A 25038-nucleotide genomic window follows, 5' to 3' on the forward strand; every position below is an offset into this window, starting at 1 on the left:
TCCACCGCCGCCTCCTTCCCCACCATCGCTGGACATCCCAACGCTCCGGAGGAGAGCGCCGACCACTCAGGTGCGTCACCATAAACCAGCCGTGTCTGTCTGTGGCACATATATGTAAATGAGATCGGTTTTAATCGGCTGCTGTGTAATGTGCCTCATTCGGAAAGCAGTCTAGACTGCAACACTCCTTATAACTTCAGCCTGGATGGGTGTGGCTAAACTGCTCAAGGCTAGAATAATTAAAGGTAGATTGATGTGGGTTACGATGCGCAAAGCAGTGCATTTAGAACCATTAGAACTTACTGTCATTGTCATACTGTCATACTCACTTTAATAACAAAAGTACATTGTTTGGGAATATTTCACTTTTAAAGAAGTGGAAATTGTGTGAAAAGAGCAGATTTATTCTTATTTTTTTAATTCCCATCACGTTTGAGTAGAGTGACAGTGAAGTTGTGCCATGTCTCTGATGATAATCAGAACCAAAAAGACTAGGACCTATAAACATGGAGTGTAAATGTAATGATGTAATTAGACAATTCTTTATTAGAAATATAACTAATTGAGCCATAAGTAAAATGTAAAAATATTAGGGGTGGGACTTGTTTTAAAAGATTAATCGAATTAATTAGAAGCTTTGTAATTATTTAATCGTAATTAATCACATTTCAATATTTAGCGTGAGAATTATTGATTGAAGTTTGGTTGATGAATGAATCAACGAACATAAGCTTAAATTCTAAATCTTGTTTATTTTCCCACCAGTCCACTCCCAGTGAATCGGTCAGTTTTGTCCGACGTGGATTTTGACGTTTTGTTTCTGAATGTGAACCCCGACATGTGGTCGAGTATTGAGTGGCGACACTGTTTGCGGTTCATCTTTCACAGATTCGCTACTTTGCGGGGGCTTTTTTATTATTCCATGTATTAGACCAGGACTGTGGGTGACACAATATATCATTTACAAGTATTTCTTACGTACAGTACATGTGTTTTTCACGTCCACATCCGAGTGAAATGTACTTACGCTGAATCACAGCTTAGGAATGACTCTATTAAAGAAACTGGTAGGATATCACATGTAGTTCCAGCTGAAAAACATTAGAGAACGACTGTTTAATACAAAGGGTGGGTTGTGAACAGTAACAGGGAGGGTTTTAAACGTCCAAATACTCGTTAAATACATAAAAATATATCTTTCCTCTACTTCGTGGAAATTCGTGGGTGGTCTTGGAACGCATTTCCCGCGAAAAACAAGGGATCACTGTACTGTTAACGTTACTGACCTGTGCGCTAGCCCCAACGTGTTCTGCGTTGAGGTGGTAACGGTGGAAGTGCTCCTGTGATAAGCAAGTCTCTTCCGTCATCTCCACCTTGTTCATCACATTGTATGTCGTTATAATTCGTACGCCTGGAACTCGTGCACTGAGAAACTTTCCGTGGTGCAAAGTGCAATTAAAATGCGTAAAAATTTCGTTATTTTCCCTGAAATGAATTAATCGAAATTAACGCGTTAAAGTCCCACCCCTAAAAAAAATATGTATTTTACATATATCAGTAATTCATGGTAAAGGAGAGGATATTGGTAGCACTTTAGTATAAGATTACACCTGTTTATTAATGGTTAATTATGTTTATAACACCTTAAAGTCATTAATAACCTGTTGACACAAAGATAGAACCATCTACATTTAAACCTCAGAACTCGTCAGATACTGACCTCACTTCGTCAGTCGACGTTAACCCTGTTATTTTTATTATCTTTAACCCTTTCGAATATTTATTATTCATTAATGATAACACTATGTACCTTAACGTAGGGAAATAACTAAATACACCGTGGCGTTTCCAGTAAGACTTTTAGACAAAAATAGATTTTGGAAATGATTATTAATTATTTTTAAGGTGTTTACTGTAGGTGTGGTCAATATTTAGAGCACTTCCACCCCCTTATTTCACAGCAAAATGAACATAAGTGCTGTTTAATTAAGAAATGTAATATTCTCAAAAGAAACATTCTCTAAAATTGTTTGATGGCAGTAATTAGATGTACACTCCAAGTGCTTGTGTTGTAACGTATTGCCCACCCCCACAAAAAAAAACCCCCAGCAGAATCCTTAATAACACAAACTGCTTTTATTGTCAAACAATAACAATGAACTACCAGGAAAAATCCTGCGTATTCTAAAGTGTTGCTCTTGTGCTTGTGCCATATTTATTAGAGGAAACGAGAGGGAGGAATTCCCTCGGTACACAGTCTACTTTACGAATCCCTGACTCAGAAAACAGCGGAAAAAGCAGAGTTTCATTTATTATTAACATGCAAAATACAGGCATGCATCTGCTTCATCTGCAAAAAGAAGCTTCCAGGACACACCCTGTGACTCCTGTGTTCGAGGGTTTTTTTTTGTGCGCATTTATTAGGGGTTTTACAGCACATTCAAGGCCTCTCAAAAGCAATGGGAGAGGGTTGTAACTCTAATAACTTCCTACAGACTTCGTAGTGTCTGATTTCACACTGTAGCAGGATCTGGGGGCTGCAGTGGTCTTATAAACATTTAAAAGTCATACACTGTTTTTTTTTTTTTAATTGTTCGTTCGTGTGCGTTTTCATCGGCAGCCATTTTGTTTAATAACGTATTTATAAAAGCCGTTCTAAAGCCTTAAACACAGGACTCATTGGAAGTATTCACAGTTTATAATCCTCTCTCTCTGCAGATGTTCAGTAGCTAAGACGTGAAGCTATTCATTCCAAGGATCCAAAATACTTTACAAAGTAAGAATATTAAGAAATTTAGCAAAATCTCCATAAACCTTTAAATAGATTTTTATATAAAAACAGGAACAGAAAGGTAACTACGGTATTCCAGCCCATAATTTCACTTCCCCAGCGACTCCCGGCCGGAACATGCTCGGCGGATTTGTCTGCAGACGTCCGCGTGTCCGTTTTTCTGCGCCGACTACACACACAAGACCCCCCCCCCCCCCCCCCCCCCCGGAACCTCACATGCAAACGAACGGAACAGAGGTCACTTGTTAAGGTGGACAGGACGGAAACGTGCTTTGTACGGATCGGGCAGCGGCTCAGGGGCCAAGCGTCCTCGGGGCCTCGAACTCTGAGGGAACTTTGGGCTTGATCCCTTTGCTGTTGTAGTAATCCACCACTTGGTTCGGGACCTCGGCCAAGACGCTTTTGGCCAGCGCTGCAGGAGATGCCTGAGGGGTGGAGAACAAAGGGTTAATGTGCTGGATTAATGTGAAGGTGAAGAGTTACAGCTAAGACACGTATTTTTGGAAATATTAAGTGCATAACTGTTTTTTTTTCTACATACAACAAATTTTGTGTATTATTAAAAAAAGCGCTGCAGAAGACTGGTGGATTTGTTCTGGGGGTGAGATTGTATCCAGAGGTATGTGTGAGTTTGGGTTTAGATGATTTACAGATGGGGATTTCAGTGTTGGAGCATGAGAACATTCATTGTCTGTAACCCTTATCCAGTTCAGGGTCGCGGTGGGTCCGGAGCCTGGCGGGGGCGCCAGTCCTTCACAGGGCAACACATTCACTCACAGACACAGAGACTTCAGTGAGTTTGGAAATAATTTACAGTGCACCACTTTAAAAATGTTTGAAATTCTGTCTGTTAAAGGGTTAATTGGGTTGTAAACACCTTTAAAAAAAAAGCCTAGTTTATGCAGATGCTCAGACCTCAGAAGGTGAATTAAGTAGAGCACATTAACATCCTGCTGGTGGTTAAATGGTTAAAATAATTAACACGTGCGGAAGCTGACAGGGTAAACCTCATCTCGCCAAATACTTGAACAGTACATTGTGGGTTCACTATTTGGCAGGTTCCTTTCTGTGTTATACCTGATTATTAATTACTTTTAAGGTGTTCACGACCATTAATAAAAGATTTTAAACTTTATAAGTGAAGTCTTCTTAATATGTCTTGTGTCTGCTCACACATGCTCCCCCTGAGACTCAAGGACGACCCACTGCTTCTTTACAAACTGGCACCGTACCGGAGGGGAACGCACACTGCCCAGATCTGTCACATCAGTCGACAGGTGCTAGCACTGTGAGCAGAGACTGGGCCAGAGGGCAACCCTCTGGTGTTGACCGTGTCATCAGAGCGCCACGCCGCAGCCCTTCAGTGAGTTGGAAGTGTGTGGGTGTGTTGTAGCTCCACTGAGACTCACGTGTTTGAAGTTCCTGAAGGGGACAAACTGGACGATGTCCCTCAGGACAGGTTCTCCCCGGGGAGAGCGCAGGATCCCATCGTCCCCGTCCAGTGTCTGCATGTCGGTGAAGTCTGCGTTCCCAACACCCACGATAATGATGGACATGGGCAGGTGAGAGGCTTGGACGATCGCCTCACGAGTGTCCGCCATGTCCGTGATCACCCCGTCCGTCAGGATCAGGAGGATGAAGTACTGCTGCAGAGAGAGAGACGGTACGTATCGTCTCCGTCAGAACAGTCTTTAATCACAGCAGTAAATAAACGGAGGGCTACGCCTGCTACACTTTTAATAACATTAGTGTTATGTACTAGAAATTTTGTTTGAAGCTGTCTCCAGGGGGCGCTACAGTGCACTAATCCTGTTCCGTTACACACATTTACCATTTGGTTTGTTAAAACAATTCTGATTCCCATTAGATCTAGTTTCCTCTGTGGTAAAGACACTTCAAAACAAATGAAGGGAGTGAGTGGCGGAGAGTAGGAGCTGCTCACCATGGCCTCCCGGGTGTGCACCTCCTTGGAGGCGGAGTTGGCCACTTTGTGGATGATGGGGGCGATGTTGGTGGGGCCGTAGAGCTGGAGTTTGGGGAGACAGTTCTGATACGCCTGCACCACGCCCTGGATTCCTGAAAACACAGCAGGACCGTTAGAGCAGGACGTCTGGTTCCATTCACCTCACTAACAGCCTTCTTCCACTCCCTTTAAGAGTTAAGAGTGTGGGGTCAGTAATTCAGGAGGAGTGGGGGTGGGGCGGCTCTAAAGCTATTTACTGCCTCAGTGGACGACTCCGTGGGTCAGTCTCCACCGCCCGACGCCACAGTGTCTCAGTTAATTAACACACAGCACCCTAGGGCTCTCTCACACACACACACACTAGTGTCTCTGAGGCTCCGGCATGCTCCGCTGTGCTGTGGAGGAATTAAGATGAGAGGGGGAGGTCAGTGCTGTAATTGCCCCAGTGGCCTCTTCACTAAACACAATCAAAGAGATGAGTCTAGAGACACACACACACACGATCCATCCTCCGTTTAAAGGAGTGCAGAACAAGAACAAATGTATGAGCTCTTTAACCTCCTTCAGTCCTCAGAGAGTAAGCTATGGTCAGTGGAACTCCACACACACACACACACACACAGAAGAGGAGAACAGAGGAGAGAGGGGACTCCTTCACTTCCTGTGGGTTTCCAGCTGTAAATCAGAGGGGGGTGGGGATAAAGGCGGAGCAAATTGTATTAATAATATATTCATACATCCACGCATATCAACTGAAGGAGGCTTGGAGTTAAAGCAGCGACACTTTCCTGTCGTCAGGGCCCTTTTATCTGAGGAAATACCATCTACATCAGTAACTGAGCAGAGTTTAGGGGTTAATCGATGACCAGAGAGAGGGGTAAATGATCAATAAGGTGTGTGTGTGTGTGTGTAAAAGAGAGAGATGGTGTGAAGATCTGTTTCAAAAGATCACCTTCTCAAGTTTGTGCTTATGCTGAAAAATAAGCAGAACACAGTCCATAAATAGCCCAATTACATCAGGACCTCCTCCCTGCCGTCCCCCTGCCCCTCCCACCCCCTCAAAAAGTACTGGAGGTCACTGAGCACAGTCTTTTACACACACACACACACACACTGCAGGCCCTTCGCTCATTCAGTTAGTGCCTGAGACACCACCACTCGAATTAGCAGCTAATTACAGCTCAGAGAGCCCAGCCGCCTCAGAACTCTCTCTCTCTCTCTCTCTCTGAGACCCACTCGCCCACGGCCCGGTTCTGAAACTGCTGGAAAACCGCCGTCGTTCACGCAGCGAGAGAGCGGCAAAACATCTCCGAGACGCAGACGGAGGAGCTGTTAATGGGGCTCTTTTCCTTAACGTAAATAGAGCCGCTCTCCAGAGGCCTCTCCCGAGAACGTCTGCGAGAAGCAGTCGATAATTACGACGCGAGGCTGTTAACGATTCATCTCCACGCCATCCCCAGAACATCCCACTAAATCACTCCTTATCACTTCAGCATGAGTGGGCGGAGCTAAACTTTCATAGGTGGTTATATTTAAAAAGGTAGTGTTTATACCTTACGTTTACAACTTCATAATCATTCTGATGCTCCACTGAGCTGAATAGTGTCTCAGCACAGCAGAAACTGCACTGTGTAACTTTGGGCAGACGGAATCGCCTGGAATCAAACGGGGGTCTGTAACAGATGTAAAAATAATAAAATACTGCAAACATTCGTCCTTTTCACACTGCTTTTTTCCCCCCCAGGGTGGGGCAACAGGAGGGGGGCGGGGCAACTTGAGTGAGTGAGGTACATAGAGTGAACTTGTGAAATGAACAGGACACACCTCTCTCCTGTTGCCCCGCCCCTGGGGTCAAAACAGGGTCAAAAATTAAACACAAAGAACAAGAAAAAGAAATGTGATGTAGAAAGAAGTGTAAATGAAAAGGGAAACTTTTTTTGCAGTATATCTTCTTATTTTTACAAATATTAAAGACCCCGGTTGGAGCCTGCGCTGCAGGTGCTGAAAAAGCGATGTCTGCAGGTTTCATCACAGGAAAATAACAGAGGTGTTTTTGGCGCAGCAGCCGGCTCCGAGCGCTGAGATTAAACTGTGGAACATAACGGTGTTCTGGTGTTATTTCGTCAGGCGTGGGTTCTGAAGGCTCACAGACGAGCGCCTGGCGCCGGGCCGGGTTTTGGGTTCGGGCTCGAGGCCATGAGTCAGAGCTGGCAGAGGGAGCGAGACGGAGGAGACGCTGAGAGAACTGGAGCGAGACTCGGCGCCACAGCGGTGCGTCCACATGGAGGCCAGCCTCAGAAATAGAGCAGAGACATCGAGCGACAGCGAGTCGGAGGACAGTGAGGCTCTCGATCAATCGGGGTTTACACCCACACCTCACATCAGCCAAAACATTAAAACCACACCCTTCCTTAAACTCTCACACAGGAGCACCTCGTAGTTCTACAGTTACAACATGTGGCCTATTTTTAGCTCTGCAAACTTGTTAACCCCTGTTTATGCTGTTCTCATCCCCTTTTTGTCTATTTTTATTGTTAATTTTAGTCGTTTAAGTGCATTAAAGGGGGCCGGCACGGTGGTGCAGCAGGTAGGTGTAGCAGTCACACAGCTCCAGGGACCTAGAAGTTATGGGTTTGATTCCCGCTCCGGGTGACTATCTGTGAGGAGTGTGTTGTGTTCTCCCTGTGTCTGTGTGGGTTTCCTCCGGGTGACTGTCTGTGAGGAGTGTGTTGTGTTCTCCCTGTGTCTGTGTGGGTTTCCTCCGGGTGACTGTCTGTGAGGAGTGTGTTGTGTTCTCTCTGTTTCTGCGTGGGTTTCCTCCGGGTGACTGTCTGTGAGGAGTGTGGTGTGTTCTCTCTGTGTCTGCGTGGGTTTCCTCCGGGTGACTGTCTGTGAGGAGTGTGGTGTGTTCTCTCTGTGTCTCCGTGGGTTTCCTCCGGGTGACTGTCTGTGAGGAGTGTGGTGTGTTCTCTCTGTGTCTGTGTGGGTTTCCTCCGGGTGACTGTCTGAGAGGAGTGTGGTGTGTTCTTCCTGTGTCTGCGTGGGTTTCCTCTGGGTGACTGTCCGTAAGGAGTGTTGTGTTCTCTCTGTGTCTGCGTGGGTTTTCTCCAGGTGACTGTCTGTGAGGAGTGTGGTGTGTTCTCCCTGTGTCTGTGTGGGTTTCCTCCGGGTGACTGTAAGGAGTGTGGTGTGTTCTTCCTGTGTCTGCGTGGGTTTCCTCTGGGTGACTGTCCGTAAGGAGTGTTGTGTTCTCTCTGTGTCTGCGTGGGTTTCCTCCAGGTGACTGTCTGTAAGGAGTGTGGTGTGTTCTCCCGGTGTCTGCGTGGGTTTCCTCTGGGTGACTGTCCGTGAGGAGTGTTGTGTTCTCTCTGTGTCTGCGTGGGTTTCCTCCGGGTGCTCCGGTTTCCTCCCACAGTCCAAAAACATCATTCATATGTTTCATTAATAAAATTAACAATGCCCCACCGAAGAAGTGTGATACTGTCTTCACTGTAGTGACGTGGTGGTGATGTGGATCAGACACAGCACGATCTACTGGAGTTCTGAAGTCCTGTCCTAAACTGCAACTCAATCCAGACTGCAAAACCCTCACTAGCAACAAACTCTGTGTCAGTTTTAACCGGACCCAGGTTTAATGACCTACAGAATACATCCTGGATAACTTCAGCACCTGCTGCTTGGGGTCTGGGGAGCTGCTGTCCATCTGCAGCTGAGTGACCGCCCTGACCACACGCCACAGTGTGTTTCACTGATGGAAAATGAGAGCGATATTTCATCATTCATTCTCAGTGACCCCCTCTGCAACTCCACCTCTCTCTCTCTCGGGGGCTCATTACAGAAGACAGACTGTAGTCTTCTCTCACTCTCTGTCCTCTCCTCCACCTTTCCTTCCGTCCTGATCCACCACTTTACTCTTCTATTAAACTTTAAGGACCCCGACCTCCGCCGTGACCTCGCTCTGATTCAGCTCCGCCTCCGACTTGTTCTCCACCACCTGCTTCAGCTTTTTATTTTATTAATTTTATCCCACACCAGAGCAGTGTGTTAAAAAAAAAAAAAAAGGCACCTAGTTACTATCCCTGACGTTTTCCCTATGGTTGCCATGGCGATCGGGGTGGTGCCTTTAAAATCTCTGCCCACAGTTTTGCACAGATAATGATTTACCGCAAGTGTTTGTCAAACATTGGACATATTCTCCCTCTTCTCCACAGTGAAACATCTGTGACCTGCTTCAGTCCAAACCTTACAGCAGTGTTCTCCCCCTGTGTAAACAGCCCCTGTTCAGAACGCCCGCTTTCAGCACCTGTTCCTTTAAATGATAATGAGCCGCTCGCTGTTCACCCCGACCCCGAGCGCACAGCAGTGAGGAGCGAGGAGCAGAAGCTCTGGTTTTTAGCCGTTTTCACTCTGTTCTCTTTCTTCTCCGTTTTTACTCAGGGCTCCTATTTCAGAGCGGAATGATCCAGAAACAGAAGAATACTCTTCAGCTCTTCAACTTGTGTGTGTGTGTAAGAGTCTTACCTGCACATTCGGGATTATCCTCGTTAAAGTTTATTGCAAAGTCGTGCGAAACCTGGGACAAAAAAGCACATTCATTTGAGAAAATAATCAATGAGATGGATTACATTCATCTTTTTTACTCCGTTATTAAACTGTTATTAACTGAGTTATTAAAGCAGTGTCAGGAGGACATCTGCATCTTAAAATGTTTTTTTTTCCAGAACTTACCTTGAATTCAGGAGGAATCCGAGCTCCGAAACCAAACGCTGGAAACATCTTATCGCTGAAAACAAAGAGATGACAGATTGGTGCAGGGCAGTGTGTGTGTGTGTGTGTATTAGATTTCCCATATCATCTGCTCTTCATTGATTCAATTCATTGTTTATTCAGTGGAATGTTCCTAAAAGGCCTGCAGTTTGTATATTATACTTAAGTCACTAAGTAAGGAGCTGTGTTCTGATTGGCTGACTGACAATGCATAGTGTGGACCTGCTTTCTCATTAGCTGACTGACAGTGAGTAATATGGAACTGTGTTCCTATTGGCTGCTGACCTGTCGTAATCCTGGCAGATTTCTCCGACAGCAACGAGGGCTTTGAGATACTCGTTGGGCTGGTACGGATGGATGTAGTGGAGAGAGCAGCTGTTCCGCGGGTCGCCGTTTGACGCTGTGAAATCAATCGCTACCTGAAAAACACACAGTAAATAACCCAACCTTTCACTTCTGACCCTCACCGTCTCAGACTCTGACCTTTAAACGCTGCTTTATCCCCCCACTAGAGGGGGACGTTCCTCAGGTGTGTAACCAGAGGAGAACTCCGGGACATTAGTGGCTCTGTGCACACAGGGGCTCTCTCTGACTTCACCCAGAGTATTTACTAGGGCACTAGGAGGATAAAATCCGGGAAGAACGTTGCTGGTGTTTGCTCAAAATAAAATTAAAATTATTAACCATCCTGACAGCCAAACTTCTGTTACATCCAGCATCCACATTCCTGGGGAATGCGTGGTGACTTCCACAATGAAGCATAAATACAGTATTAACATCTTCTCTGAGCACTAGCACGGCAGTAAAACAATAATTAGATTAGCACTAAAAGCTAAACCAATAAACACAACACAATTAAACAAGAGGAACGGCGCGAGAGGCGGTGTATAAACAGCGTGTGTGTTTGTTCAGCTGCGGATAATGAGAGATAATTAAACAGAAACGCAAGTGTAAAACTTGCCGCGTGAAAATAATGGCTTTTTAATGTTCCTCAGGTGATTTAATCAAAGCAGACGCAAAGGAAGAGGAATAAACACTCAGAGATGCTCATGCAAAACAGCCCCGACCTCACCCTCGGCTCCTCTCCACGACCCATTAGTGTCAGATGCGCACTTTGTACAGGATCCTCTGCGTGTGGAGTTCACTCGCTGGGTTTTCACAGGAGTCTCACAGCATGTGTGTGTGTGTATTTATTCCTTTTTTTAATTATTATTTGGCTGTAGCCAGGAGGAATACTAAGTACAGAGTGTGTGAACGCTGTGAAAGAGTTTTACTGTTTACTCACAGTGAACTGGATCTGGCAACCACCCATAATATAGTCCAGGAAGGAGTGCATCTTTATAATCTGTGGACAGAGGGAGAGATGGGGGTAAGTTATGCTTTAGAGGGTCATAGTGATAAATGCAGAGTAGAAATCACACACACTACGCTCACAGGTTTACACCCATTCTAAGAGGTGTGTGAATGAAAATGGGAGGCAGCTACATGCCCAAAGTCACCAAGCCCAATGCCCAAGTGTGAACTAGAGGGGTGTGAAGCCACCCCATCATCTCTAGGCAAGTTTATGTAGAGAGCATCATTTATACAACAGCAGTGCTTTAAAGAGACAAAAAGACCAGTAAAAAGCAATTCATTAAACCAACAATGAAAGAAAAAGATGATTAAAAATGACTCAAAACCAATAGAAACATAAAAAAATAAAACCATTCCGGAGGTCCGCCGCCTCAGAGAGACTTTACACGGATAGTTACAATTAAAAGAAGATTAAGAGAGAGATTATACTGGAGTCTGGAGTTTCCCTGCACCCTGAGTGAGGGAGCGACTCTAAGCTGGTAATCAGTTCTTGGGAAATGCAGTGCTAGCAGATTCAGAACTTCCAAGAGTTGATAAACTTCAGGGGAATATTTACTCGAGTCATTTCTAGCGCCTGAGTGACAAAGAACACTAAAAGTTTCCGCTTTGGCCTAATGAACAGCAGCCGTAAACCTGAGAATAAATTAAATAGGAGAAATTAGTAATGTAATGCAAATAATTGGGGGCGGCACGGTGGTGCAGCAGGTAGGTGTCACAGTCACACAGCTCCAGGGACCTCCGGGTGACTGTCTGTGAGGAGTGCGGTGTGTTCTCTCTGTGTCTGTGTGGGTTTCCTCCGGGTGACTGTCTGTGAGGAGTGTGGTGTGTTCTCTCTGTGTCTGCGTGGGTTTCCTCTGGGTGACTGTGAGGATTGTGGTGTGTTCTCCCTGTGTCTGCGTGGGTTTCCTCCGGGTGACTGTCTGTGAGGATTGTGGTGTGCTCTCCCTGTGTCTGTGTGGGTTTCCTCCGGGTGCTCCGGTTTCCTCCCACAGTCCAAAAACACACGTTGGTATGTGGATTGGCGACTCAAATGTGTCCGTAGGTGTGAGTGAATGTGTGTGTGTCTGTGTTGCCCTGTGAAGGACTGGTGCCCCCTCCAGGGTGTATTCCTGCTTTGCGCCCAATGATTCCAGGTAGGCTCTGGACCCGCCGCGACCCTGAACTGGATAAGGGTTACAGATAATGAATGAATGAATATGAATGCAAATAAATGTAACCTGTGCTTCTCCGGAGTGAATGAAGCTTTATTAAATATCTTTGGGATGAGACGGAGTGGAGTTTGTGATCCACAACTAATCGTCCAACACCAGCTCCCGTCCTCGCTGATGTTTATGTGGCAGAATGCCATCTAATGTTCACAGAAATGTTCAATAATCTAGTGCACAGCCTTCCCAGGATTGTAGTCTTTGCACCGAGAGCTGGAACAGACCAAAGACAAACCGCAGAGAGTCTGACGCTGGCGTATCACCATCTGGACTCAAACGAAAGCTGGAGCGGTGAAATAAACGCAGGGGATTCTTGGCTCTGATTAAGAGAAGTGTTTCTCCTTTTGGATCTCTGCCACATTTCCAGGATTTCCAATAAGAATCCCGAATCCTGGAGGAGAGACGGAGCGGAGAGAGACTGGAGATTTACCTTACAATGATTCAGAATCACAATCCCAGAGTTCCTGTAGTTCTTCTTCTTGACCTTATATTTCGGGTTGATGCATTCCCACTGCACCTGAACACACACACACACACACACAGAGTGAGAGAACACAGTTCTGGTTCTTAATAAAACGTCTGTGACGTCTTGTTCAAAACCCCACAAGCCCCACAGCAATGTTCTCCCCCTGTGTAAACAGCGCCTGTTCCTTTAAATGATAATGAGCCGCTCGCTGTTCACCCCGACCCCGAGCGCACAGCAGTGAGGAGCGAGGAGCAGAAGCTCTGGTTTTTAGCCGTTTTCACTCTGTTCTCTTTCTTCTCCGTTTTCACTCAGTGCTCTTATTTCTCCGCATTTAACCAGACCTTTGCACTCTCACATAAACGTGGGTCCTGCACTGTGATTGGACAGACTCAGACGAGGGGGCGGGGCCATTCTAAAGCCTCTGCACTTGATGTCAGAAGTGGAGCAGAATCAGAACGACTCGTTTTATCCCCGGTTTTATGACTTAGGCAGCGCACAGAAAACTGACGGGGGGTGGGGTGGGGGTTCTTGTTTCACAGTGTGTGGGTTGGTGGGCTCCAGATTCGCACAATAATAAATACAGAATCCTTTCAGGACCACAGACATGAGCCAACATTAAAAGGTGCAGTCAGTCATTTTCAAGATTTAAGAAGGTTATTTTTAATGACGTTTGGGTTTTCCGCAGGAGTCAAATCCTCCACAGCTCTGAGAGGATCCTAGCTGTGTTTACACCTGTGTTGCTGTGTGTATTCCAGGTGTGAACAGGGTCCCAGTGGTCCACTCTGCAGCATTTCTATTGGTCTGTTCTTCAGTATAGCTGCTGTTTATGATGGAAAAATAAGAACTGGGTTTATTCGGTTAATTTTAACAGAGATGTTTGAGATGGTTTTGCTCTAAGAGTTCGCCCCTTAACAATGTCAAAACGACACTCCGTTTTCTTCCACAACAGGCGGTGTCCTCACACACAAAGGAGAGAATAAGAGCGAGGGAAGCACAATGAGGACCTGACAATGCGTCGTGATGAGGAGGTTTAAAATAATTAGTGAACCGCAGCGCTAACGTCTGCCAAATCCAGATACCACCGCCAGACCTTCTGTTGCTCGGCAATTACCGCCACCGTTAGTGACAGCTCCGCGGATAATGAGCCATTACCACCTTAAAAAAAAACATTCGTCCACTCCTTCAAAACAGACTCTGGGTGTGTCTGAGTTCACACCCAACGCACTAATTAGTGTAGCATTAGGTGTACAAATAGATTTAATGTTTTTGTGTAGCGTATAATTTTAATTCAAAACTGAAACACTCTCCAGCTCTTTTGTCATTTTATGATGACAGTTATGTCTCATTAAAAACCACAATTGTCATTTTAATCAACAAAATAATAACCTGAAAATGACGTAGCGTGTAAACGGCGAGTGGAGAATTTATTGGGCGCTGCATTCGTTATGAGTTAATGATTTTGTATCCAATAGTACGTGAGTGTTTTGGTTCAGACGATTTTAAAGATGGAGGTTTCAGAGTGGGTTGTTGTGAACGTTGCGTATTAATACTTCATTTTTAGGTGATTTTTTGCTGAATAAAATTAGAACAGATTTTTAATATGACGCAACAGTTCACAAAAAGCAGGAGAATGTCTGAATTTTGATTTACAATTATACACTACAGGGCGGCACGGTGGTGTCTCTGTCACAGCTCTAGGGACCTGGAGGTTGTGGGTTTGAGTCCCACTCCAGGTGACTGTCTGTGAGGAGTGTGGTGTGTTCTCTCTGTGTCTGCGTGGGTTTCCTCCGGGTGACTGTCTGTGAGGAGTGTGGTGTGTTCTCCCTGTGTCTGCGTGGGTTTCCTCCGGGTGACTGTCTGTGAGGAGTGTGGTGTGTTCTCCCTGTGTCTGCATGGGTTTCCTCCGGGTGACGGTCTGTGAGGAGTGTGGTGTGTTCTCCCTGTGTCTGCGTGGGTTTCCTCCGGGTGACTGTCTGTGAGGAGTGTGCTGTGTTCTCCCTGTGTCCGTGTGGGTTTCCTCAGGGTGACTGTCTGTGAGGAGTGTGGTGGTTCTCCCTGTGTCTGCGTGGGTTTCCTCCGGGTGACTGTCTGTGAGGAGTGTGGTGTGTTCTCCCTGTGTCCGTGTGGGTTTCCTCAGGGTGACTGTGAGGAGTGTGGTGTGTTCTCCCTGTGTCTGCGTGGGTTTCCTCCGGGTGACTGTCTGTGAGGAGTGTGGTGTGTTCTCCCTGTGTCCGTGTGGGTTTCCTCAGGGTGACTGTCTGTGAGGAGTGTGGTGTGTTCTCCCTGTGTCTGCGTGGGTTTCCTCCGGGTGACTGTCTGTGAGGAGTGTGGTGTGTTCTCCCTGTGTCAGCGTGGGTTTCCTCCGGGTGATGGTCTGTGAGGAGTGTGGTGTGTTCTCCCTGTGTCTGCGTGGGTTTCCTCCGGGTGACTGTCTGTGAGGAATGTGGTGTGTTCTCCCTGTGTCTGCGTGGGTTTCCTCCGGGTGACTGTCTGTGAGGAGTGTGGTGTGTTCTCCCTGTGTTTGCGTGGGTTTCCTCCGGGTGACTGTCTGTGAGGAGTGTGGCGTGTTCTCCCTGTGTCTGCGTGGGTTTCCTCCGGATGACTGTCTGTGAGGAGTGTGGTGTGTTCTCTCTGTGTCTGCGTGGGTTTCCTCCGGGTGACTGTCTGTGAGGAGTGTGGTGTGTTCTCTCTGTGTCTGCGTGGGTTTCCTCCGGGTGCTCAGGTTTCATCCCACGCTCCAAAAACACACGTTGGTAGGTAGATTAGCGATTGAAAATTGTCCCTAGGTGTGAGTGTGTTGCCCTGTGAAGGACTGGCGCCCCCTCCAGGGTGTGTTCCTGCCTTGATTCCAGGTAGGCTCCGGACCCACCGTGACCCTTAACCCGATAAGAGTTACAGAAAATGAATGAACCATACGTTGCACACACTATTAGTGGGTTACTGTGTTGTGGTGGTGGTAGAATTCACAGTGGACAGGTCACTCCTTATATAGTGCACTATATCAAAATACATCGCAGATGTAGTGTATCACTCCAGGTAAAGTACCACAGTGTTCCGCTGTCTCTCTCAGCTGGAAGTGTACATGGCAAGACTGAGGATGGGACAGAAGCAGCAAGAGCTGTCGACTCTACAGTGCTGCAAAAGTGATTTACACTCTGCAACTGTAGGGGGAGCTCTTACCTAGAATTGTTGTAAATATAAATTATTTTAAACAAAGTGCTGTAGATGACCGAAGGCCGCACGGTGTTTTTCAGACGTTTTAGTGCTAATTTTACATAATAATTTTAAACTACACAGAGACACTGCTGAGTAACGGAGCTCAGGGCTGTTTCAGTGTAGAATTCAGCCTTCGATCCAAGGACGGTGATCAGCACTGAAATAAAATACAGGAGCAAGACGAGGGAGAGAGAGCCCCGCGGGTTTCATAATAAACCCACGCGAGTGTGTGATTAACATCCAGAATCTGTTCATTTATTGAGTTAGAAAGAGAGAGGAGGAGGAGGAGAAGAGAGCGAGATCTGAAGGAGTTGTTTATAGAATCTCTCATTTTCATTTCTGTTCATTTCCTTTGACACCAGTGCATTTATTCCCTCTGTTTCTGATTCAAACCCTGCCGCAGATTCCTGGGAGAAGCGACGGATCAAGAGGAATAGATTTGCTTCCTGATCTTCCCGACCGCATTCGCATTCCACGTTTCCTCTGAAGCGCTGTGACCGCAGAGAACGGGCCTCGGTTCAGTGGGGTTTGTTAAAGCTGCAGTCAATGACACAGACCACTGCCGGCTAACTCTGAATAAATCACCCTCAGCATAAATCAAATCAATGTAAATTAAATTAATAAAGAACTTAAAAACACCTGTTAAATAACATTAATTAAATTATAAGTTAATTTAAAATGTAAAAATAAATAGTAAAAAATATGAACAGCTAATGATATTAAATATGAATTAAAACCAGAGCATCGGGTTAAAACTCCGGTTCTGACGTCAAGTGGATGGCCCCACCCCCTCGTCTGAGTCTGTCCAATCACAGCCCTGGACCCGCATTTAGGTGAGAGCACAAAGACGAGGTTAAATGCAGCAAAACAGACACAACGAGCGCGGAGAAATAAGAGCACTGAGTAAAAACCAGTGCTCCTCGCTCCTCACTGCTGTGCACTCAGGGTCGGGGCGAACAGCGAGCGGCTCATTATCATTTAAAGGAACAGGCATGTGGTGATTTTGGAGTGCTTCTTGTTATGGGCGTGGATGTTCCTGTATGTTGTCTCTATCTTGTCCATGTTTTTTCTTAGATTCAGTCCTGTGTTCCTGCCTGCTCCATGCCGGAATCCGTGTCCATGGTTTGGCTCCACCCTCCCACTATATAATTGTTGTCAACTTCACACTCGGGAGGAAGGTTTCCTCAGTTCACCTGGTTTTGCTGTGCTCGTGTTTGACCCTGCTGCTTGTTCATTTTTGATCTTTGCCTATCCCTTTAGTGTTGATTGCTCGTGTAGGTGTTGTATATACAGTGGAACCTCTACTAACGAACTTTCCAAGATACGAACCGGACATTTGAATATTTTTTGCCTCCACCAACGAACCGTGACTCTAGAAACGAACCCGAGCCTCCTCCGAGCCAGCGGCTGGAAATGGCCACTGACCCCAATAGGCGAGTCTCCCAGCGCCCCCAGACTTGAGTGAGCTTTAAAGATTAGCACATTGTAGCTTTAGCAATTTAGCATTAGCATAAATAGCAGACATAGAAATTCGTGCTAAGTTAAGCCGTATCTAAGCTTCGTCTCCCCACATTCACCGCCTACTCTCCGTTATTCCACCCCCCCCACCTCCCGTCATACAGCCAGTGCCTGTGTTACTCCTCCAGCCAGTCATCACGTCTCCAAGGTAGCGCTGTGTAACCACTTACAACTTTATTATTTCTTTTTTATTACTGTTTCCACTGTATTTCTCTTATTTTTAGTAACGCTACATGTATTTTTTACTAATTTGAGAGTGTTGTAAACATAGATCAGTGCAAAAAGGGTGACTTTTGGGGTGGGGGCTGGAACACATTAATTGCTTTTCCATTATTTTAAATGAGGAAAATTGACTCGAGAAACGAACTTTTCCACTTACGAACCGGGTCACGGAACGGATCAAATTTGTAGGTAGAGGTTCCACTGTACTGGTAAACCAGTACCCACTGCCTTTTTGTTTGTGGAACTGTGTCTTTGTCTTTCTTTGTACAGTTTAGTCAGTTTTGGCGTGGGTCACTATCCGACCATCTGTGTAACATTCTAATGGTCCACTCATCACGGCAAACACCTTTAATGGCTCCACCACACTAACACTGCCTTTAATTCTCAGAGTTTGTAAATAATCTTTGAGGGAGTCTCTCACCTGTCGGCCGTCGATCGCTCCTCGCATCTCTTTGAAAGTGGCGTCAAACTCGCCGATAAAATCATGCTTTCCGTTCGAGTCCCAGTCCCACACTGTGCACTGTGAACAGAACCAGAACAGAACCAAATGAACAGAGCTAAACCAAAATATCGTTTTTTTTATATGAACACAATGAACATAAAAATAATTCCAGAAAAAACAAAGAAGAATAAAATAAATAAATAATAAAAGGAGGGTGATGTAATCCTCCGCTGAACTGTGTGAGAGACGCAGGAGATTTCTGCCGCTTCTTACTTTCTTTTAATGTTTTAAAAAGAGCCGTGTTCTCAGAGCTGTGATTTAGCGCCGCGTTCTTCTCACGGCTTCCATGAAAACACGGGAAAAAAAGAAAAAAGCACAGAAAAGGAAATCACAAGTTACATTTAAAAAATATATAAAAACAAACCATATTCTTCTTCATTAAAATCAGAGCGAGAGAGAGATGGAGAGAGAGAGAGATGGAGAGAGAGACAGAGAGAGAGAGAGAGAGAGAGATGGAGAGAGAGACAGAGAGAGAGAGAGAGAGAGAGAGATGGAGAGAGAGACAGAGAGCGAGAGAGAGAGAGAGAGGGAGAGAGAGACAGAGAGGGAGAGAGAGAGAGAGAGAGATGGAGAGAGAGAGACAGAGAGAGAGAGACGGAGAGAGGGAGAGAGAGAGATGGAGAGAGAGACAGAGAGAGAGAGAGAGAGAGAGATGGAGAGAGAGAGAGAGAGAGAGAGAGAGAGATGGAGAGAGAGACAGAGAGCGAGAGAGAGAGAGAGAGGGAGAGAGAGACAGAGAGGGAGAGAGAGAGAGAGAGAGATGGAGAGAGAGAGACAGAGAGAGAGAGACGGAGAGAGGGAGAGAGAGAGATGGAGAGAGAGACAGAGAGAGACGGAGAGAGAGAGGGAGAGAGAGACAGAGAGGGAGAGAGAGAGAGAGAGAGATGGAGAGAGAGACAGAGAGAGAGAGACGGAGAGAGGGAGAGAGAGAGAGATGGAGAGAGAGACAGAGAGAGACGGAGAGAGAGAGGGAGAGAGAGACAGAGAGAGAGAAATGACTGGAATGGGAGAGTTAAGTGTCTGCACTCATTCATTCTTTCACTGACCTACTCCTCCTCTGAGTCTGCCCCATATTCCCTCTCTTTTAAAGAGGACATGAATAATAAAGACCACTTTTTCTTCCTTGCAGCCTTTAAATGGGTGTGTGTGTGTGTGTGTGTGTGTGTGTGTGTGTGTGTTTGGGGCGCTAGAGAGACAGAGTCTGAAGGAGAGAGCCGTGTTTACTCAGTGTTTTCTATTGGGAATGTAATCAGTTGTGTGTGTGTTCACAGGGCTAACATTCATTCATTCATTCATTCATTCACACCCTGTCATCCTCGTCCAGTTATTTACAGACACTCAAGCTACAGATAAACAAAGCCGTTCACGGAAAATCCCTCTCTCCTCTCATTCTTTCACTCTGCTAGTGATAACGGAACCAGACCCTCAGCGTGAAGACCCTGTATATCTCCACACACTCTTTCAGACCCTACAGGACTCCGTCGCCATGGCAACCAAGTCTTACACAGCAGCTCAGAGGGAGAGAAGGCGGGAAGGTGCAGGGGGGTGGACATAGGTTTAATAAAAAGAGGATATGGCAACCCGGCGTGTCCTGGCGAACATCTACAAATCCACACCTTTACAAAGATGCACTATAAATAAACACAGGAAACACCAGTCACACACACACACACACACACACACAGCTCAGAGAGGAGGAGGAGGTGGATGAATAAGAAGAGGATGAAGAAAGACAAGGAGAGCTCTTCTTTTCATCTCTTGCTTCTCACTTCTCCATCTTTCTCGTTCATCTCTTTCACTCTCATCTCCTACTACTTCTTTAAATTTGTTCCTCTCTCTCTCTCTCTCTCTCTCTCTCTCTCTCTCAGGATTAAAGGAGTGAATGGTGAGTGAGTGGAGAGTGCTCCTCACCTTCAGTGTCCTCTCGTGGTCTCCGCTGCAGAGGCAGTTCAGCGAGGTCTTGAATGTGTTCCAGACAGGGTTCAGATTATTCATCACAGTCTGAGGACAGAGAGAGAGACAGGGACAAAGACAGAGAGAGAGACGGAGACAGAGGTTCAGCTGATTCCTGTCGAAACATCTGGAAAACATCGAGAAGGAAGTCCCACTGACAGATTGTCGGATTAAAACCGGCCACAAGTTTAAAAACCACTGCCAGGTGACGTCACACCGATGCTCGGGTTACAGCGCCCCCTGTTGAGAGGTGGGAGGGGTGAGTGAGTGAGGGGCCGGTTGTTGAAGTTGATGTTGGACAGTGGAAGGATCTAAGGGCCACACTGTGATGTTCATAATGTTTTGGTCGGTGTTCAGGACTCCAGGTGTGTGGGTGTTCCCGGTGTGCAGTGGTCAGAACCGACCCAAAGGGTTCAGAAGAAGGACGAGGGGTGAGAGGATGCTGGGCCTGGTCTCACTGATGGAGGAGGGAGTGGAGGTGGACACACAGTAGACACAGAACCCAGTCTCAGAGTGTGCTAACCTCTCTCTCTCTCTGTCTGTCTGTCTGTCTGTCTGTCTCTCTCTGTCTGTCTGTCTGTCTCTCTCTCTCTCTGTCTGTCTCTCTCTCTCTCTCTGTCTGTCTGTCTGTCTGTCTGTCTGTCTCTCTCTGTCTGTCTGTCTGTCTGTCTGTCTGTCTGTCTCTCTCTCTCTGTCTGTCTGTCTGTCTGTCTCAGTGTCTCACTCACTCTTACTCGCCTTGACTCAGTCTTTGATTGATCTTTAGAAAAGGCTCTGAAGTAGGAGGGGCATTGTTTCTTACAATTCCATAACAACAGAGACACATCCACGTGGCGAGGAGAGAGCGTCTTCAAGTATGAGATAGAGAGAGAGAGAGAGAGAGAGAGAGTCCAGCACACAGAGAGAGAGGGGGAGAGAGAGAGGTCTCACCTCCGTTCTGTAAACCAGCTGCTGAGTGCCATCATCGTTCACTCTGTAGATCTCTAAAAACGGATCTGATTTACTGAAGAAATCCTGCAGGAAACACACACACACACACACATCATACAATCACAAATTTGGACAAAATCCAGCATATTGCCACTCTCTCCTTCAGGACAGAAAAAGGAGAAAAAGATGGGAGAGCGGGGTAGAGAGAGAGAGAGAGAGTGAGAGAGAGAGGGGAGAGAGAGAGAGAGAGAGAGAGAGTCCAGCACAGAGAGAGAGAGTGAGAGAGAGAAAGAGAGAGAGGGGAGAGAGAAAGAGAGAGAGGAGAGAGAGAGGGGAGAGAGAGAGAGAGAGAGAGGGGAGAACATGAGTGAAAATGAGAGGCTGATAAGAGAACAAAAGATGAGAGAGTAAGGAAAAGGGGTGCATATAGATAAGAGGATGGAGGGAAGAGAGAGTCATTGCCAGAGAGAGAGAGAGAGAACAGATAAAATGAAAAAGTGAGAATAGAGAAGGAATAAATACGTCATTTTAGTTGGAGTTTTAAAACAGAGAAAGAAGAGGAAAAGACAAGATTAAGAGAAAGTGTGAGAGAGAGAGAGAGGCTGGGGTAAGTTCTGTAATTGAATGGGTTTTAATTACTGAGACTGAAGATAAGAGAGGTTTAGGATGAGAGAGAGAGAGAGAGTAGACATGGTATTAGACTGGAATTATTGCAGTTTATTAATTTCACTCTCATAACCGTCTCCTGATGAAGTCTCTCTGAGATATAGCTTCCGTCTCTCTGTCTCTCTCTGGTTGAACTTTGGAAAACACTCTGAAGTGGGAGGGGCTCTGTTTCTTGTGTTTCCATAACGACAGAGACACGACCATGTGACGAGGAGACACTGTCCCTCGGTACGAACACAGCACAATGAGGGCGTGGAGAATATATCAGAACTCAGTACTCAGAATATATTCAAAATAAAGCTCTTAGGGGGCTTACACTTTCAGTGGATTCTAAGGTACTGATTTTGTGGTGTGTTCTCTCTGTGTCTGTGTGTGTTTCCTCCGGGTGACTGTCTGTGAGGAGTGTGGTGTGTTCTCTCTGTGTCTGCGTGGGTTTCCTCCGGGTGACTGTCTGTGAGGAGTGTGGTGTGTTCTCCCTGTGTCTGCGGGGGTTTCCTCCGGGTGACTGTCTGTGAGGAGTGTGGTGTGTTCTCCCTGTGTCTGCGTGGGTTTCCTCCGGGTGACTGTCTGTGAGGAGTGTGGTGTGTTCTCCCTGTCTGCGTGGGTTTCCTCCGGGTGACTGTCTGTGAGGAGTGTGGCGTGTTCTCCCTGTGTCTGCGTGGGTTTCCTCCGGGTGACTGTCTGTGAGGAGTGTGGTGTGTTCTCTCTGTGTCTGTGTGGGTTTCCTCCGGGTGACTGTCTGTGAGGAGTGTGGTGTGTTCTCTCTGTGTCTGCGTGGGTTTCCTCCGGGTGACTGTCTGTGAGGAGTGTGGTGTGTTCTCTCTGTGTCTGCGTGGGTTTCCTCCGGGTGACTGTCTGTGAGGAGTGTGGTGTGTTCTCCCTGTGTCTGCGGGGGTTTCCTCTGGGTGCTCCGGTTTCCTCCCACAGTCCAAAAACACACGTTGGTAGGTGGATCGACGAATCAAAAGTGTGTGTCTGTGTTGCCCTGTGAAGGACTGGCGCCCCCTCCAGGGTGTATTCCCGCCTTGCGCCCAATGATTCCAGGTAGGCTCTGGACCCACCCCCTGAACTGGATAAGGGTTACAGATAATGAATTAATGAATGAATGATTTTGTGGATTTGGGTGGGCGATGTGTGTTCTGGGTGTGTGTTATGTAGGTTCAGGTGGGTGTTGTGTTTTTGGTTGGGTGCAGTCACCTTGTCGTCCAGTTTCCTGGCACTGAAGGACAGCTCCACATAGTCATCATTTCCCGTTAGCTCCTCTGCCGTGATCTACACACACACACACACACACACATAAAGTCCAACAATTTAAACAAGGGTTAAAAATCTTGTAAAAGCCAGTGGAAAAATTGTCCAATCAGGATTGATATCTCTGTGGTGTCTGGGCGGATTCTTGCCTGGCTGCTCCCATTGGTCAGAACTGAACTGAAAATAAATAAACTGGGGTCCTGATCTGCATTAACCAGACAAAACATTAAAACAACTCACTGTCCACTCTCTCATCTCCACTGCGCACTCAGGAGCACTTTGTAGTTCTGCAGTTACAAACTGTAGTCCACATGTTGCACTGCATACTTTGTTAACACTGCTGTGTCTGATCCACTCATACCAGTGACACCACTCACACACACTAACACACCAACAACACGTTAGTGTCAGTGCGGTGCTGAGTGGGATCTACCACCCAAATCATACCTGCTGTGACCATTGAATGACAACAGGGAATTAACAAAGTATGCAGAGCAACAGATGGAGGGTGAGTGCCTTTGAAGTATACAGGAACAACCCCACCACCCCAGCACTGCTTGGCATGGAGGGAAACCCCCCACAGGAGGGGGGTTTTCCCCACTAGGAGAAGCCCAAACAGAGCAGTGCATTGTGGGAAGAAGGTGAAGGAATGCCGAGGATACTGTACCATGATGGTGGATTTCCCCACTGTGTTGCTCTGTTTGACGAGAGCTTTGCAGAGCTTTCTCTGGGACACGATCTGTTTGGAGACAGATAAGACAGGAGGACACAGTGAGACTGAGCGAGAGTGTGGCAGCGGAGGAAAAAAAGACATGAAGAAATAAAGAGGAGGAAAAGACGCCAGGGAGAAGCTACAGAGAGGTGCCAAGAGGCGGAGGACAAACAGAACAACACTACACACACACACAGAGTCCTGTGCTCATTTAACGAGGGTCGTCCCGACTCGCAGTCTGCTCCTGGACACTGTCTCCGCTCCGGAATCCATGCTTCCAGCTCATCCTCATTAAAATAAAGACACTTCACTTCTTCTCCTCTCTGCCTTGGACCAGGGTGAACAGCAGGACGCTGTCGTGTCCAAGAGACTGAAGCCGCGAAGAAGCCACGGGAGAAACTGGAACCAGCCCCAAGATGTTCATGAGCCAATAAAGGCCAGATCTCCATCTGATCCAAGACTTAACTTCGGCCCACACCACTTTAAACTGTTTATTTATTTGGGAATTTGTTACTGGGAATAGACTGACTTGGTTTTTTTTTATTCCACCATAAGCCACAGTGTGAGACATAAATAAAGTGATGGAGTGTGTTTGTGTGTGAAGTGCTTGACTGTAGAGAGACACTGATGTCTTTACAGTGATTCCGATCTTTACCCTGAATCATCTGCTGCAAGGCAGGAGCACACCCTGGAGGGGGCGCCAGTCCTTCACAGGGCGACACACACTCACGCACTAACACCTACGGACACTTTTGAGTCTCCAATCCACCTTCCAATGTCACCCGGAGGAAACCCACGCAGACACAGGGAGAACACACCACACTCCTCACAGACAGTCACCCGGAGGAAACCCACGCACACACAGAGAGAACACACCACACTCCTCACAGACAGTCACCCAGAGGAAACCCACGCACACACAGAGAGAACACACCACACTCCTCACAGACAGTCACCCGGAGGAAACCCACGCAGACACAGGGAAAACACACCACACTCCTCACAGACAGTCACCCGGAGGAAACCCACGCAGACACAGGGAGAACACACCACACTCCTCACAGACAGTCACCCGGAGGAAACCCACGCACACACAGAGAGAACACACCACACTCCTCACAGACAGTCACCCAGAGGAAACCCACGCACACACAGAGAGAACACACCACACTCCTCACAGACAGTCACCCGGAGGAAACCCACGCACACACAGAGAGAACACACCACACTCCTCACAGACAGTCACCCGGAGGAAACCCACGCACACACAGAGAGAACACACCACACTCCTCACAGACAGTCACCCGGAGGAAACCCACGCACACACAGAGAGAACACACCACACTCCTCACAGACAGTCACCCGGAGGAAACCCACGCACACACAGAGAGAACACACCACACTCCTCACAGTCAGTCACCCGGAGGAAACCCACGCAGACACAGAGAGAACACACCACACTCCTCACAGACAGTCACCCAGAGGAAACCCACGCAGACAGAGAGAACACACCACACTCCTCA

The 25038-nt window shown here is 46.9% G+C and overlaps 1 protein-coding gene across 2 annotated transcripts in view; it reads right to left on the reverse strand.

Moving 5' to 3' along the window:
- Window positions 1–2996: 2996 nt before the first annotated feature.
- The window catches only part of cpne4a (copine IVa), a 51910-nt gene continuing 29868 nt past the window's right edge, over window positions 2997–25038 (reverse strand). For both annotated transcript variants that reach the window (XM_066643254.1, XM_066643260.1), the window contains exons 4-16: window positions 23471–23542; window positions 22750–22824; window positions 20887–20970; window positions 19915–20004; window positions 17923–18021; window positions 12510–12596; window positions 10807–10866; window positions 9807–9940; window positions 9483–9537; window positions 9276–9327; window positions 4734–4867; window positions 4201–4437; window positions 2997–3216 (exon numbers count right to left, since the gene is read on the reverse strand). In XM_066643254.1, the coding sequence (XP_066499351.1) occupies window positions 3085–3216; window positions 4201–4437; window positions 4734–4867; window positions 9276–9327; window positions 9483–9537; window positions 9807–9940; window positions 10807–10866; window positions 12510–12596; window positions 17923–18021; window positions 19915–20004; window positions 20887–20970; window positions 22750–22824; window positions 23471–23542 (1311 nt within the window). In that variant the 3' untranslated portion in view covers window positions 2997–3084. The remainder of the gene's footprint in view (window positions 3217–4200; window positions 4438–4733; window positions 4868–9275; window positions 9328–9482; window positions 9538–9806; window positions 9941–10806; window positions 10867–12509; window positions 12597–17922; window positions 18022–19914; window positions 20005–20886; window positions 20971–22749; window positions 22825–23470; window positions 23543–25038) is intronic.

The sequence above is a fragment of the Hoplias malabaricus genome, chromosome 1 (genome assembly GCF_029633855.1).
Source record: "Hoplias malabaricus isolate fHopMal1 chromosome 1, fHopMal1.hap1, whole genome shotgun sequence".
Classification (NCBI taxonomy): Eukaryota; Metazoa; Chordata; class Actinopteri; order Characiformes; family Erythrinidae; genus Hoplias; species Hoplias malabaricus.